The sequence below is a fragment of the Benincasa hispida genome, chromosome 11, assembly GCF_009727055.1.
Source record: "Benincasa hispida cultivar B227 chromosome 11, ASM972705v1, whole genome shotgun sequence".
NCBI classification, from domain to species: Eukaryota; Viridiplantae; Streptophyta; class Magnoliopsida; order Cucurbitales; family Cucurbitaceae; genus Benincasa; species Benincasa hispida.
The window spans coordinates 75,963,682-75,981,793 of record NC_052359.1 but is presented as its reverse complement, the minus strand read 5'-3'; the positions used below and the strand labels follow the sequence as shown (position 1 = coordinate 75,981,793).

The window sequence follows — 18,112 nt, the reverse complement described above, 5'->3', positions numbered from 1 at the left end:
GAAAAGTTAGATAAGATTGTACACGTCATTAACCCGAGCCGTTGCCCTCCTCAACTGTCCTTCTGACACGTGTCACCCTCCTTTTCCGAAACGTGATTAACACGTGTATCTCAACCCTCCTGCCTCTCTCATTTTTTGTCTCTGTTCAAGCTGAGAAAACATTTGACAATTCCTCCACATGTTCTGATCACCTTCTTTTTGTTGCAATATATGTATATATTTTACTTTTAGTCCCTAATTTTACACTTTATTTCTCTTTAATCCTTATGATTTAAGGGCCAAGAGGCAATTTTTTGGGCGCAACGTACTCGACATTTATCAAACTATCATGAGATATATTTAATTGATAATGTCAAATAGTCATCAATATTTCTATGACGATGAATAGGTGTCATCGTATGATGTTGGTGCAAAAGTTTGTTATGATCTCATGGTATTCTTGACACTACATAGTGACATTATAATCGTTTTGTGAGAGTGACACTATAAATGTTATATTAATGATTACCATTGTTTAAATATTCGTATCGTACTAGAAATATCTAATTTCTAAGTCATTTTATTGACGATAATAACTTGCTACAACATATTTGACAATGAAAATTTATCATTATTAGTAATTATTTATTGTTGAATGGTTGTCCAAATTTTATTTATTTAAAAAAAGGTAACTATGACAAAAGAAAAAATATATGTATATGTACAAAAGAATGAAATTGATTGGAAAGAGATATGATAAGAGAACTGATAAAAAATAATAATATATAAGTTGTCATAATATACTTCTCGATATATCGACATTTTCATTGATATTTCTATATTTTTATGGCTTTAACATCGACATGAGGGATAAATTGGCATTTTCATTATATTATAAAAAATCTACAAAACATAAATAAAGAGCAACAAAAAGTCACTAATATAAATAGCTAAGTAAAAAAAACATAAAATATTTATTTATTAGTTTAAAAATATCTACTTTTTTTATAATTATTTTAGTAATATCTATCAACATTTACCTTTTATCAATATTTGTATCGACATTTTAGTTAAATTGAGATTTGAGACCTAAACATTTTTGTTGTCATGGAAATAATCGTGCTTCTGCTCTATATAGTTTTTAATGTTTTAAAGGAATTAACTTGATTACTTTTTTGAGCCATTTGTTTTGTGGTGATCCAAGAGTTCTATGGAATGAACATTTAAGGGTCCATTTGATAGCGTTTTCATTTTCTATTTTCTATTTATATTCCTTATCTTTTAAGAAACTGACCTATTTTATAACTATTTTTATTTTTTTGTTCAAATTTGAGAAGTATTTCTAAAAATGGAACTAAAATTGAGATTTCGTTTTTTTTTTATTTAAAGTTGTTTTTAGTATGTATCAAACTGCAAACTTGACTAGTTAGTCAAGCAAGTCCAAAACACTCCCTATGGTCATGGTGTTGAATCTTAGGCGAGACTTTTTTTGTTTTATTTTGTTTTTTTATTATATTTCTCTCTCTTGCTTTTATATTTCATTTTTCTCTATATTTTTTAATATTTTTAATATTTTTTATTTTTCTTATTTATATTTATTTTCTTTATTACTTTTTTATCGATATGTTAATTTAATTTTGAATTTTAAATTCTCAAATATTTACATTTATATATTATTTTGATTTTCAAAGTTCAAATTTTTCAATATATATATATAAATATTTTTTGAATTTTAAATTTTAAATTTTGTAGTATGCATTTTTATATATTATTTTAAATATAATATTTTATTATTTGTTTTACATATGAAACCAATTATAATTTCACCACATATAAATTTCGTTTATTAAGATATTCATTTAAATTCATTTTAATATTTTTACAATCACGACATTTACATAATAATAGGAAATTTTTCAAATAGAAAAATAAGGGAAACTATTTACACAAAATAACAAAATTTTAATTTTATTTGATAGAAGCTGATAGAGGCAGATAGAAGTTTATCCATATCTATCAGTGATAGAAATTAAGAGAAGTTTATCATTGATAGATGCAGATAGAAGTATATCAATGGTTTTTTTTTTTTTTGTTATTTCTGTAAATAGTTTGATATTTTTTCTATCTGTGAAAATTTTTCATAATATAACTGAATTAAATTTGAGTATTTATCATTTAAAATTTAAAACAAATGACTTGAGTGAAAAATGATATTGTAAATCAAATTTTATCAACAAATGAATTATAGAAACAATTGTATTATTATTAATTTTACATCAAGACTTATATGTATTTGATAATGTAAATATTTGATCATTATTTTTTTAATATATATATATATATATATATAATTAGATTATATTTAAATTATAAAATATGAAAATAAATGTAAGGGGAAAAATACAAAAAAAATGATAAATAAAAAATAGTTATCAAACAAGTTTCTATTATTGTTTCTTTTTTCAAGAAATGGGAAACATGAATAGTTATCAAACGTATTCTTGTTTCTTATTCTAAAAAAAGAGGAAATATGAAACAAAAACAGGCAATGGGAAATAGGAAATAAGAAATGGGAATGTTATCAAACAGGCCTTAAATCAGAGCATTTGTTTTAGGATAATGTAAGATGTCGAGACATATAGAGATAATCATGGGGATGCCCTTACCATCATAAAAATTTTAGATGTTCGCTTGAAACATGAATTTTTGAGATTCTCATGTTGATGACATTTTTTTTTTTTACTTTTTTTTCTTTCTTTCTTTTTTTTCATATATACAAATAACTATATTTATGTTTTTATTTATTTTTTTAAAAAAATTAATTTCTATTTTTTTATGTTTTAAAATAGATACTTTTTAGTAAGATTAAAAATAAACACTTTTTAAAGAAACTCTTTCTTTGAAAATGTTCAATTTACCCCTTTTTTTAAAAAAAATATGCAACTAAGAGTAAATATTTTCATGTTTTCCATTTCGATATAAAGTAAATTCCATTTAAATGGTACAATATATAACTCAATTTATTTTCAATTGAAATCTAAAGTGAAATTTTCTATTTATTTTACTCATCCAATAGTGATAATTCAATATTTAAAAAATAAAAAACAATAAATTGATGTCATTTCTTTAGAATTTTATTTGTTTTAATAATGTAGAAGTATAATTCAAAACAAATGCTATCAACTATATAATTGTCTTCTTTTAAAATTAGTTCAAATTTTTAAAATTTAAATCGAAATTAATATTCAATTCATTTCTTTTTATAAACTTTGTAAAAAATATAAATTTTTTCGTTTTAAAAGAACATGAAAATTAATATAAATGAAATTCATGATAATAAAATATAAAATATATGTTAATTTGTTTAAAAAGTAAGTGAAATTGAACCAAATCAAATGTATTTTTTTGTTCTAGCCTTGGGTTATTTTTAGGGCTCTTTTGATAATCAGTTGATTTTTACTCTTGTTTTTTAAAATTAAATCTATTTCATCCACATTTTTTATAATGATTTGTATTTTTCTTAAATACAATGGATGAATTCTTAGCTAAATGCCAAAAACAAAAATAACTTTTTGAAGCTACTTTTTTTAGTTCCCAAATTTTTGCTTGATTTTTTAAATAATTGGTGAAAAGTGGATAAGAAATGAAGAATTTATAAGTAAAAGTAGTATTCATAAGCTTAATTTTCAAAAACAAAAACAAAAAATAAAATAGTTACCAAAACCGGCCTTAATACTTGAATTTTTCATTTTAGAAGAAAAATAACACTATTTATCTAACTGAAGTGTATGTAACTAACTAACAACTAGTGAGACATTAGGTAAGAATTGATGTGACACTTTTATATGTCATATAGTTATATAAATACAAAATGATAAATTACAAATCTACTTTTAAAAGTTTGATAGTTATATCTATTAAGCTTCAAAACTTTAAAAATGTTCACTATTACATCCTTGAATTTTTATTTTAACCTTATAAATTTATTTTGGATGCTTAATATTACTTGAATATTTGTGCATGATAAAAATATTTATCCTATAATTAAATTAATTAGTGATAGTTTGACACAAACATGATTCAAACGAGAAGCTCGTAGGATAAAATAAAATGGGTGTGTGAAACATATAATTAGTACAACGATTAAAGAGTATAAAGATTTGAACTTAACCTTTTGATCAAGAGTGTTTGATCTATACAATCAGTTGAAACTGTGCTCAAGTTGACAAATTATGATGTTCATGATAAATTTTATTATAACCGAAATTGAAAGTGTAGTTATGTTTCACTGATACATGTTATGTTATGAGTCCAAAAAAGTACGACTAAGTATCTAGTCTTATAAGGACGATCCATAAGATCATTCCAAGAGAAGTGAGTTATCTAGCTAAGTATAGAGACTGACTCATTGACTCAATTATAGGAACTAAAGAGATCAACAAGAACCATAAAATCCAACGCCCATGAGTCTTCAATAGATTTTATCTATTGATTTGTTAGTAAAACTAATTTGGCAATTCATAACAGTTAGTAATAGGTTGATTAATGATTCAAGAAGTTAATTATCAAATGACCATTAGGAAACCATATTTATATATAATCAATAAGGATTGTAACATTTGAGGTACGTTGAAAATATGTGGAGCTCTTCATTTCTTTTAGCTCTCTAAATTTTACTAACTCGATTGTCAGAATGTCAACGGCTAAGCATCACATCAGTGTAAGATTGTCTTATCTTATAGAATAATTATTCGATTGTTTCCAATTATTACAAATTCACGATTGGTACCAAATTCCATACGTTACCTTTTAATTATAACTAATGGGATGGTTTACATCAAAATAAATGGATATATTTAGAAAAAGATAAAACGACACAAATAAAAGTAAGAAAACAAATATACCTTATCTACTCAATAGATTTTGATAATTAAATATAGATTAGCATTCATTTGCTTTTCTAAAATTAAACAAAAAGAAAAAAAGGGCTCAACGATGGTCCCCAACATCTTGTAAAATAGATCTGCCATATGGTAAATATGGGGGGAATAAAAGCTACTTTTAATTTATATCACTTTTTATTATAAAATTAAAAATTTCATTTTAGGACAAAATAAAATTAATACAAGATTTAAGAATCTTGTGGTATATAAAAATCCACGTCATGTTAGAAAAATAGTTGACGATCCAACGGCTGTGAATTAAAGTCAACGATAGGGACCAAATTGGCAAGGAATCAGAACCCTTTCTTGCTTTTATTCAACGCCGATAATTATGCTCCCAAAACGAGTTTCATTCACGAGAATTTTCCTATTTATCACGATAAATTTAAAATGAGAGAAATATATACATATATGTGTGACCGTATATTTTGATTTTCATTTCATTTAATCTTAATTGTCCCAATTTAGTCTATTACTCTAAAAAAAAATCTCAAATTTAATGAAATCATTAATTTGGATTAATGATGAAAGTATAACTTTATAAATTTGGGACCAATTAAAAAATTAGTCATGCTCAAATTAATTACATTAAAAGATGTAAAAAAGTGTCATTTGTCTATTTGAACGATGTTAATTAGTTCAATCAAATTGTATCACTTTGAGTCTCATAAAAATGGTTTTGGCCAAAGTCAAATAATCAAAATTCATGGAAAAGAATTCAGTTAAATTGAAATAAAAACATTTTGAAGTGTCTCATCTCTGATACATATTAAATATCAATTAAAGCAATTTTGGAATCAACTAAGAACAAACCAAACTAAATGGTTTTATAAAAAATAGATCCAAAAGGATGTTCAATAACTAGCACAATCAATAAATTGTTTTTATTTAATTTGATTTATTATTGATTTGGTTTATTTTTATTTTCGATTTTCATTTTGAATTTATTCCTTTTATTATTTTAAAAGTAAAATTGGACCTCTTTCTTTCTTTTTTATATATATATATATATATTTGTTTCTTCATATTTTTCTAAACAAAAAATAAGATGCATCATAATAATTGATCTTTTCTCTCTCCAAAGAATAGATATATATGCATTATAATAATTAAAATACTAAAAGATACCTAATGTTAGAGGTTATTTTAAAGGTATATGTATATCATCGGTTCAGTTCGATTTAAATTGACTTTTTCAATAGTGATCCGATCCAATAATTTTTTCATTTTCTTCAAATAAAAGTCAAGATGTCAAATTTTATATTAAAAAGTCAAACCAAATCAACGGATGAGTTTTGTTTTCAAATTTTTAATTTTTTGGTTGCACTCCTAGTTACCGTCTCTTTTAACCTACTATACATATTAACTCGAGTTAGTGTTAATTAATTATCTCATACTTTTTACATTATCTCAATCACTCGATCAACATGCTTAGGCTCATTTTTACATGAATAAGACATGAACATGAAATGTCATCCATTCAATTTTTTTTAAACTAACTATACAATAATCATAAAACATCTTGTCATTCTTAACCTAACATACCAAATAATATATAATGACCATGTAATTATGAAAGACGGGTGTTTTCTCTAACAAGTTTAGTCATGATATAAAATAGTCCATTTTTATCTTAAAATTATAAATGCAAGTTAATATATAAACAATTAATACAAGTAATAGCCATAGCCAAACACACAACTCCAAGTCAAAGATTATGTGCAATTAATTTAAATATATTAAAACATGCTAACGATTTATTTTTATTTAAAACTAACAATTTTTATGATATATATACTTATTGCGATTTATTATTTACCAATATAATAAAATCATACGAGATTTTGTTTAGCTCACATTTGAAGATGGAGAATTCGAACTCTAATCTCTTGAGCGAAGAAGTATGTTTTAAGTAATTTAATAGTTATACCTAAATTTAGATTCTTTATTTGTTAATGCATAAAGATAAAGTTTAAATTTTAACATAATTTAAATAAGTCGTGATTTTTGTGAATTTAGATATACCAAATCTACTAATGCTTCCAGGTTAATGCTATGTATTCTGCCAGTTGAATGAAAAACTTGATTATTGGTATATTGATCGATCCGATATGGATTAAAATAGAAGTCGGTTCAACAAAAAGCTTTTGAAAATGCAGTACACCCAAATTAATAAGGAACGAGATGAATACAGAGGTTAAACAATATGAACACCCTACACCCAAAGTGTGCCCCACATAGGTCTTCTCCGAAACCCCTAAGAAAAATAGAGAAGATGTAAAAATATCAGATACAATGACTTTTATCGAATAGGAGATATATGCTTGAATTATAGTTTTTTTTTTAATTTTTAAAAATTAACTTTATGTTGTCACCTTTTCATACCATGATTTATATTTTATTATAAGTAAAAAGTTGAATTATTAATCAAATTCTAAAATAAAAACAATATTTTAAAAACCATTTTCTTGAGTTATCAAAACTTACATAGCTTTTAAAAATAGCTTATAACTTAATTTTGTGGTAGATTGTCGTGGTTTTGAAGTCTTCAAACAATCGATAATGCTCAATAAATTTGACTCATGATGCCCTTTACATAAATCTAATACGATATTTTAAAAATAATATATAGAAATGAAAAAAAGAAAAATAATAACTTTTCTCATTATATATTTCATTACTTAAATTGATACATCAGAATGGATTGGTAGTAACAAGTCCCAATTCTTTAGAAAATAATAATAATAATAATAATTAAAAAAGAAGACGTTGCACAAAAGATTCAATGTATAGAGAGATCATGCAATATATAATATTTTATTAAGAAAATTTGTATTTTTGGTTCTGAATTTTTTACTCTCTGTCTCTGAATTTTCAAAATATAATGTTTTTTAGTCTCTAAATTAGAGTTAAAAATATTATTGAATAATTTTTTACTATTATTTTAAACATTGACATTATATTTTATATTAAAAATTATAAATCGAGAAAATCAGCTTTCTCTCTCCCCTCCCTTCATTCTCATTTTCTCAATCAACTTTAATATCATGTCAATATTTAAAATAAATAAATAAAAAAGTACTTAATAACCTTTAAACTTTTTTTTAAAAAATGCGAAGACTAAAATAGTATATAAAACTTGAAAACTAAAATAGTATATTTTAAAATTTTAAGATCATCACCCTTTTTTAAAAAACAATGTGTAAGGTAGGGAGATTGGAATATCCGATCACAAAATTGACAGTTTAAATTCATATCAGTTGAGTCATGTTAATGTTAACTCAAATGCACCTATTAGCTCAAAAGAAAAATTGTAAAAAAAAAAGCCTCTAAAGTATAATAGTAATTACAGTTACAACCTCAAATTTTCAATATAAAAATTGGAACCTCAAACTTCTACCAATATATAAATTAAACCCTCAAACATATCATAGTCGTAGAAGTTAGACTCCTACATGATAAAAATCAAACTCTCAAACTTATACAATTGTTACAATTTCTACAATTATTTAAGTTCGAAGGTTTAATTTTAACATCTTATAAGTATTATGACTCAGTTCTTACGATTGAAAGTTTAAGAGTATAATTGAAACTATTACCATATTTTAGGGATGGTTTTTATAATTTGTCAAAAAAGTAAAATTTGGTATTTATAATAAATAATAGAGTAGGTATTTAAAATCTTGTCCCAAAATTGGAATATAAAAATGAGAAACCAATGGTAGTAGGTGACGGCTGGAGGGCGTGGGGGCCACGTGGAATCCGGAAAAACATGAGGTTATCAACCAAACGGTGTTCAAAACGCGACGTGTTAATACGACAGTCACTGTCTGTCTCACAGCCATGTGATTTTAGCATTCGGCCGAGACGCCGAGTTTGAGCCAACTTCAAAATTTTTATTTTTATTAATTTTAAAAAAAATTATAATCTTATGCGTATTTGACTCCCAAAAAAAAAAAAAAAGAACCTGACTCGCGCCAACTCAACACGTTATCATGTTTACAAAATAGTCCGAGTCAAACTTTTACTCAACCCGTCCACCTTTATTTTCTTTTTCATCTTTTTTTTAAACAAAACTACAATTTTCGTTTATTAATTTTCAAATTCATCTTTTAAGTGTTTGATTCTCCAAATAATAATAATAATATATTCTATCTATTTAATCTATTAATTTTTTTTAAAATGTAACAAATTTTTTAACTTTTTTTTTAAAATTTTTTTATATCTAATACAAACTTAATTTTCAAAAATTAATATTTTTAAGTCATCTCGTTTGATCTATTCAACCGTTTATTAAAATTCACATACCTACTAGACATAAAATTGAAAGTCAAAAGTCTCGTTAAATTAATTAACATTTAAAGAGTTTGTATAAGTCAAATGACCCATTAAACAAACAAAATTTATAAAGTTCAAAACACTAGAGTAATTATTTCAAATAGTAAAATGGATGAAGATATTTTTAAGTACAGCGAAATGTCAGTATCTATTAGTGATAGACTGCTATATCTATAAATAAATTAACTCATTTTTCTTTATTTAAAAATAATTCAAAATATTAAATACACATGCATTTGTAAAGTATTAAATTATAAACTCTAAAGTTTATATCTCATTATTGAAGGTTTAAATTCTCTTATAATTTTAAAATTTTAAGAATTTAATAGATGGAATCTTAAAAATGCATCAAATATATTTGTATTTAAATTGTTTTTTTAATAATGAAATTTTTATTGAGAAGAGAAATTTAATAATAATTCAAAAACCACACGTAATTAGAAATTAGAATACAGCCGTACTTCGCCTTTGTGGAATTTGTTTACAACAGACAACCTATCCAGAAAACTTCAAAATATATTATGTTTTTCTTTTCAAAATAAAAAAGAATTATTTTATATTTTCTTTATTCAACCAAGAAAAAAAAAGAATTACTTATTGAATTAGAATTACTCGTATGGCTAAAATCTTTCAATATCACATGTTTCTCATTATTTTGTATATTCAACTTCAAAATATATCGTGAAAACCTTATTCTAACAATTCGCCTGAACATAACTTAATATATATTTCAATTAAAAGATTAAACGTTTTTAATCTTTAATCTCATACGTTAACATTTTCACCAATATTTTTATATATCAATAAATTTTTATTGATATAAGAGATGATTTGTAGTAAGCAACAAAATAATAAATACTTTTACTTACTTCAATAGTGTAAAAATATTTATTTATTAATTTAAAAATATATTTTTATTCTATCCCATTTTAATTGAATGAATTGATTTCTAACGACTTCCACTCTCAGATAGTGAACTAATTCTTAACCTCCTATTTTTTTTAACAAGGTACTTTTAATTAGAGTTGATTTGAAATGACTTTTTAAGTGCTTAAAAGATAGTATTTTAATGGTAAATATTTAGAAAGTTATTCATGATTTTATTCTAGTGTTTCTTCCACAAATAAAAAATCCAACCTTTGACGTTAAAATCTCTTTAGCATCTACCCTACTCAATATTTGAGATATTGAATTAAAAAAAATAAAAAAATAGATATTTTATAATATAAAAAAAATAGTAGCTTGAGAGAAGAAGAGAGAGAGGAGAGAGGTTTTGTGGATTTGGTGCCAAAAAAGGAAGAAAGAACATATTTGTGAATGTTGAAGGGAGGAGTTTTGGTTTTGAGTATAGCCCAAATTCTCTGTGCCCTTTATGCAGCACCCAGTTTGATTCTAATCTCTTCATTTCTAGAGAGAGAACCCAAACAAAAGAAAACCCATTTCCCCCATTTCCATTCTTATTTCTTCCATTGAAAAATAGATAGAGAGATTGAAAGATTGAATTCTTGTTCTTATTTTCTCTTCTCTTTCTTTTTCTCTTCTATTCTCCTCTCTTTCCATTTCCCATATTCCCGATATTTCTTCCCCCAGGAAATCCCGGAGCTTTTCCGGGATTGAAGAAAAGCAACCAAGTTCCTTCCTCTGTTACTTCCATTCCCAGATTTTTGAACAATCCCACAAACCACAACTTGGGTTTTGATCAATACCGTTTTCTGTTCTTGATCCGATCCTCAATTTTCAAACGAAATCGAGCACCAAGACTTACTCTACACACATTAACCAACTCATTTTCTGCCTATGAACGGATGAAACTCCGACTGTTAATGGGTTTGTTGCAAACGATTTTTTCTGGGAATCGGATTCTTGTGGTGCTGGATTAGTGTTAGATAGGGGGGGTTTTCTGTTTTGGCTGTTGATTTCTTTCAAAACCCACCTTTAATCAACTGGGTTCAACCCCAATTGCTTGCGTTTTCTTCATATTTAGGTTTTTGTTTCCCCAAGGCGATGGAATTCCCACTTCGATTCTGAGTATTTCGTTTGAATTTCATCTGTGTTTGATCGAGGTTAGTTTCTCCAGATTCCGTTCATGGCTGCCAAGTCTGGGTCGCTGGATTCCTGGAGGAATTACTTCCGGAATGCGAATTCGGATATTTTTGGCATAATCGATTACGCAATCTTGGTGGCGGCTTCCGATTGTCCTAAGGAGTTCAGGTTGAGGAGAGATCGAATTGCGGAGCAGTTGTTCTCTTGCCGATTGACTCGTTGTTTGGGTTGCGACCGAGTGGAGCTGGCGGTGGCCGGAGACATCGACGGCGATGACGGTGAAACGGGTTTCAAAAGCGATTTCGCCGGAGATGGGTGTGAGTTTGAGGCTGGTGGGAGCAAAGAGAGCAAGGTTTATAGTAGTAGAGATGATATAGGGGAGATGAATTGTAACCGGGTTAGTAATTTTAGCTTTGGTGAAGCTGAAGCATTGACTGATGAAATTGAACAAGAATCTCAGATTGTTGGAGAGGTTTTGAGGATCAAAGAGATTCTGAATAATTTTGAAGAAGAGGTAACGATTGCTTTGACTGTTTTCATTTTCTGGGATGTCTTTTTTGTCTCTCATGATAATCATTGTTCTGTTTTGTGTGTTCTTGTGCAGTCTGATTCAGTGTTGTTTGAATCACTTAGAAGACTTGAATTGATGGCTTTATCAGTTGATACTCTGCAGGTGATTTGAATTGTTTTGTTCGCTCTTGCATTTTTTGAGGGGACTTTGTTTTTGTTGGTTGTTCTAGTTTCTAAATAAAATCTGGACTTAAGTTTTGAGGTTTTTTCCCCCTTTATCAGGCGACTGAGATTGGCAAAGCTGTTAATGGTCTTCGAAAGCATGGATCAAAGCACATCCGCCATCTTGCTCGAGTTCTTATCATGTACTAAATATTTCCTTCAAAGTTCATTAAGTATAGATGATATTTGATGAATGCCCAAAGTAAATTTTCTGTCGACTCTCCTTATGGCACCTTCAATATGCTTCTTTTGGATTTGTATACATTTGTCTGCTGCTGCTTTGCCTCCAAAGTTCTGTAGATCTTATGGATTTGTTCTCTCTTTTGTTTGAGTTCTATGTATGGCTTGCTCCGTAGGATCAACAAAGAATAATCACTTTCGACCATTAGGTGTCCATCATTTTGTTTATTGAGTGGATGAAGAGCTTTTCTAGCTCATCCGTGTATTTTCAACTACTTGTTCACTGAGAGAGTTCCCCATCTGCCATGTCTTATCTTCTGAAATTTCTCATCGAATAAGAACCTGGTCTTTGATAATGTTTGCATTCATTATTCATCTAATGCTAGTAGATAAAGAAGATATCATTTTCAAGATTCTTCTTACTGCTTGTTGTTGCTTTACTTTGTTTGAGAGTAAAAGATCTACTTTATGGGTGGCAGGGAGTGGAAAGAAATGGTGGACGAGTGGGTGAAGGCTACAGCTGCTGTTCAAGGTAGAGTTTGTTCACTACGCGTGCATCTATGATTTTATGCCCATTTTCGCGAGTTCTTTATATAGAAATGCTTTTGTTTATGTTGACAAAAAGGTGCAGAGGTCACACCAGATTCAAAAAACAAGTCTGCTTCGGTAAAAGAAGAAGATAATTATGAAGAAGAAGAAGGGCTTCCCTCTCCTCCTTTAGATGAAGCTGCATTTTTTACCACTCAGCCCACATCTATGGAGCTCTCACAAGTATGTCTCTATTTTCTTGTTGTATTGGGTTGTTTATTCTGAAGAAAAGTTATCTGCTTTAAGCTGCGTCGGTTCTAATCAACTGCATTTTACTTTCCGTTCTGTTCCCTTCTTTGGTGAAGTTCTTTGATGGCATGGACGATGATGGAAGTGAGTTCATTATGCAATATCCTATGCCTTTCTTAATCACTTAAGCTTCCCATTTCTTAGATTCATGATTACGAATTGGGATATATGTTGTTTCAGATCCTCGAAATAGTGGTGACTTCGTCAAGAACCGCAATAATGTGAGAAAAACATCAAATGGCAATCAAAACCCTGTAAGGAGTAACCAACAAACCGCTCTAGAGGTCAATGTGCTTGCTAAGGAAAATATGACCCAAATGAAGGAACAAGTTGTGAAGCCAAATAGGCCATCCTCAAATACAAATTCTGGGCTTTTGAGGCCACAGAAGCTAAGCACAGAACAGAAGGACAACCATGAGAAGTTCCAGCGCAAATTGGATAAACCTACAATCCCAAAGAGGAATCAGCAAGTCGTAAGTACATCCATATCGTCAGTAATTCGGTTTGACATTTGTATTTTTACCTGATTTTTTTAAAATTTGTGTTCACCAGAACTACAAGTGCTCGGATGAGGTTGCAGTTCAAGTGAAACTAGAAGCTACAAAGAGGAAACTCCAAGAGAGTTACCAACAAGCTGAAAATGGTATTTGCTTTATTTTCCCATCCTTACTTTTATCAATTCTGATACCAATTTCATAGGCAGTATAAAAGGTTTATCAATCGATCAAATCAACTTTAGCTAAATATGTTCGAGTTTGACAATTTTCTTAGTACATCCAAATGAGAGCTTTCTTAATTGCATTCGGTAAACTTGTGGATTATAACTATAAAAGTTCTCAAAAATTCTGATTCGTGGTGTTTATTCAACAGCCAAGAAGCAGCGTACGATACAGGTTATGGAATTACACGATCTTCCCAAGCAAGGACTTGGCCACAGAAATCCACACCTAAAATCTGGAGGCTACAACCGGAATTGGGCAAATGGGCGTCGTTAGGATCGTCAATAATAAGGTAGAAACTGATGCTTCCAGCATACTGTCCAGGTGACTTCCATCCAGAATCAGGTGGAAGATCATGCTAAAGCTCCCTGGCAAACAGTGTCTTGACTGACTCGCTTGAAGGTAAACAACAAAAAACTTGGTTTCAGTCTGTCGTGCCAGAGAAGGGGATTCCGATTCAAAGGAGAGTTGGAATTTAAAAAAAAAAACCCATTTCCTACTTTAAGTACATTTTCAAGTATAGAGAATTTCTAATGGAATTTGGGAGGCAGGTTATATAGCTTTATCAGTGGTTGTTCTGGGAGTTTTGACTTGGTTGGTTATCTCTTACATAATGACTGTATAGAACCCCTCATTTGAATCCTCTTCACTTCACTGACCAGTGACTACTTCTTATAGACAGTTTCCCCCTTCTTTCTTACATTCAAGGAAGGCTTCCTTCCATACTATGAGATAAATGATAATGTAAGATAATTTGCACAAAAACCAGGTGCAGTCCCATAAACAGTATAAAGTAATCTGTATACCACTTCATATGAATGGCAATAATTGTACTCACAATTTTTAGCTTTTGTTCTCATGGAATGATAGCCAATGAATCATTCAAATGCTGTTCTTTTTGTTCTAAAGCTGACGATTGCGGTCTCTCATTTCTCGTTTCTTGTCTTCGAGATACGTTTCTTAAACAAAAACATGAAATGAATGTTTTCATAAAACCATGGAAAGGCTGTGGATGGTTCTTTGACATATTTTACTTTTGGTGAAATACACAAATTCATCATTAAAAAAGGTAGTTAGGAAGGTGAGACGAAGTTGGATAGTTAGCAAATGTTTCCCATTTAAGGAATTTTCTTGCTCTCTTGGATCAACAGCTAAGATCTCTCCCAACACAAGAAGACAAAAGGGTTTTGCACTTTCTTTGAAAGTGGTAGGTAACAACCATGAGAAAAGCCTAGGTTTCTCTTTTTTACCTCTTTCATTTCTCTTTTCAAATCCATCTTATTATTAGTCAACCCTTTACCTCCCATCCACTTTTTCCCCATCAAACCTCACATCTAATCCTTAGTCTAGGTATAAGTATAATTCAATTGGAATAAAACTATATACTATCAACTTCGAATAGTGATTTGAATCTCTAACTTTCTGATCAAAGATAAAAGTAAAAAAAGAAAAGGGATGATGGATAATGTATTTGGGTTTAGGTATGAGAGAGTATGTGGTGATGAGTTAATCCATTGGAGTAGTGGGGAAGGGAAAAGGGGGTTTTGATTTGCTTTGGTTCCAATTAATATTTGCAGAAGATAAGGGTTTCCATATGTATGTTTGTTCTTATCCTTTGCCACACACCTCAAAAAGCATTACCCCCCCCCCCCCTTTTTTTCTTCATTTTTTTTTTTAATAATTTTCTAAGATTTCAAATTTTGCAAGCAATTCTCTCTTTCTCTCTCTCTCTCTCTCCTTATACCCTATCTGAATAGATTCTATCAACCCACATGCCTTCCTCGTCTCTTATAGCCTATATATTTAAATGTGAAAAATGAGAGCACAATATTTTTCCTAAGTTGCCCTTCCCTAAAGAAAAATATATCTTTTTCCTCATATTTTAGATAGTTTACATCCTTATTATTTTCATTTTTAAAAAATAATGAAAGGCTACCATAATTGAGAGTGGATTTCAAATGGCATTTAAATTTAATGGTTTTGAGGGAAGCACTTCTTACAAAATTAGTATTAGAAACACATTTTTTTTTAAAAGTGTTTTTAGAATTATCCTCTTAAAAAACATCACTTTTTCACTATTTCAAAAATCATACTAGATGTTTATTGAGTCACCAATTTATTGATGGGGATTTTCAAAAATAAAAAGATAAAAGATAAATATTTACAAGAGATAATAAATTTTAATTATTTTCTTCTTCTCCTCCTCTTTCTCCTCCTCCCCCTCTTCTTTTTCTTCTTCATTAGTTCAAAAATGTTAAGTAGAATGACAATGATAGATAATGAAAAACCAAATTATATACTAAATGATAGTAGTTTGGGTAGTTTTGTACTAGTCCCAAAATAGTAATTAGAATGATAATCATAGACATATTGTAATTATCTATCATTCTATCACAAATAGACACTGATAGTTGTCTGTCACTGTCTATCAGTAATAAATAGTGATATAATGTTATCATTGGTCTATCAATAGATAATGATTTTGTTCATAATTTTGTTGCCATCGATTATACATTAGATGTTGTTATTGAATATGAAAATTTTATTGTTTTTAGATAGTGGTGATAGACACTGTTATCACTATCTATCACAGACAGATACTAATAGTAGTCTATCAAGTGATATACAATGATATACTACTATCAGTTGCCTATCAATAGATAATCATTTTGTTGTTACGAGTTGTTGGTAGTTTTTTTTTTTTTTTTTTTTAAAGATAGTTTGTGATACATATACTAGACATTGTTATTGAAAATTTTGTTGCTTTTAGATAGCTGTAATAGACATTGTTATTAATATCTATCACAAATAGACGTTGATAGAAGTTTATTAGTGTCTATCAGTAGTGTTTATCAGTGATAAAAACTGATAGAAGTCTATCAGTGTCTATTAGTGATAGAAACTGATACAAGTCTATCATTAATAGAGTTGATATAAGTCGTCTACTAGTATTTTTTTTTTTTTTTGCTATTTTTGAAAATAGTTTGACATTTTTTCTATCGGTAAAAAATTCTCTTTATTGATTATAGGATTTAAACATGTAATTATTTTAAATGGTAAAACTACTGGAAATATTTTTAAATATAGCAAAATGTCACTGTCTATTAGCGATTTGTACCGACAGATAGATAATGTCATTTTGCTATATTTATTAACAAATTAGCTCACTTTCCTATATTTGAAAACAATTCATTGATATTGATAGACAATGTCATTATGCTATATTTATTAATAAATTAACTTATTTTCTTATATTTGAAAACAACTCTTTTAAAAACTGCTGGTTTGTTGTATTGTTATCTATGCATAAACGGTACATTTCTTTTATAGTAAATAAACCATTCCCGCGTTACTATGGTATTGGCTATTTTAAAAATCCAAATATTTCCTTTGAAAAAAGAAGGAAAAAACACAAATATTTTATTGAAATAAATAATTACTTTACAAGAAAAACTCATACATGCCCTTTTGACTATTCAAGACATTTAACACATGTCAAATTAATAATTACTATAATTATCTTAATCAATATTTATCCTAATTATCAATTATATAAATCAATGATTATATGGAAGTAAATTAATTATCCACATTCTTAAATTAAACAATTAAAAGTTGTTTTCAGAATTTAGGTTAAATGGGTTTCATTTTTCAAAAAATAAAAAAATAAAAAGTAGAAAGAAATATTGGAAATATTAAAAATTAATAATTAAGATAAAATATTTAAAAACTTAAAATTTGAAATAGGTTAAATTTCAAGTTTAGTGGTTAAACTTTCAACGTTATATTAAGTAGGTCTCTAAACTTTAAAAAGTGTCTATTATGTCCTTAAACTTTCTATTTTTGTGTCTGATATATCTCTATACTTTCAATTTTATATCTAATAAGTTCTTAAAATATTCAATTATTTTAAAATTAAGTAGCATATTAAATGTAAAATAGAATTTTAGGTTTAATGATATGAATTCTAAATTTTTTGTTTCATGGGTTCATAAATATAGGAAAAAATGTCAAATAGGCCAAAAATTTATTAAGACATGAAGTAGAAAACTCAGGGATCTATTGAATACTCGGATTGAAAATTTAATTACTTATATTATATATTTTTTAGAAAATTCAATAACAAAATAAACCCAAACCTAAAAGATGATGAGCAAATGATGTAATTTTTTTTTTTTTTTTTTTAAAAAAACCCTTCAAACAGTTGATTTTATTTATTAATTTATTTTTGACATTATGAGATCGAAGATGAGACTTTAATATTAATTATACAAATTTAAAATAGTTGAGCTATACTCGTATTTGTTTTTACCAAAATAGACTCAAAGACATGAGATTCAA

At 27.8% G+C, this 18,112-nt stretch overlaps 1 protein-coding gene across 2 annotated transcripts; it reads left to right on the top strand.

The window, feature by feature from the left end:
- The first annotated feature begins 10,519 nt into the window (after positions 1 to 10,519).
- LOC120091120 (probable mediator of RNA polymerase II transcription subunit 26b) lies at positions 10,520 to 14,630 on the top strand. Of its 2 annotated transcripts, none has more exons than XM_039048975.1 (9): positions 10,520 to 11,817; positions 11,908 to 11,976; positions 12,096 to 12,178; positions 12,695 to 12,747; positions 12,847 to 12,986; positions 13,109 to 13,136; positions 13,233 to 13,525; positions 13,605 to 13,695; positions 13,923 to 14,630. In XM_039048975.1, the coding sequence occupies exons 1-9, from the start codon at positions 11,347 to 11,349 to the stop codon at positions 14,045 to 14,047; spliced, it is 1,353 nt and encodes a 450-aa protein (XP_038904903.1). In that variant the 5' UTR covers positions 10,520 to 11,346; the 3' UTR covers positions 14,048 to 14,630. The 2 variants fall into 2 exon arrangements, with proteins under 2 accessions (XP_038904903.1, XP_038904902.1); XM_039048974.1 differs by having other exon boundaries at positions 10,521 to 11,817; positions 12,841 to 12,986.
- The last annotated feature ends 3,482 nt before the right edge of the window (positions 14,631 to 18,112 follow it).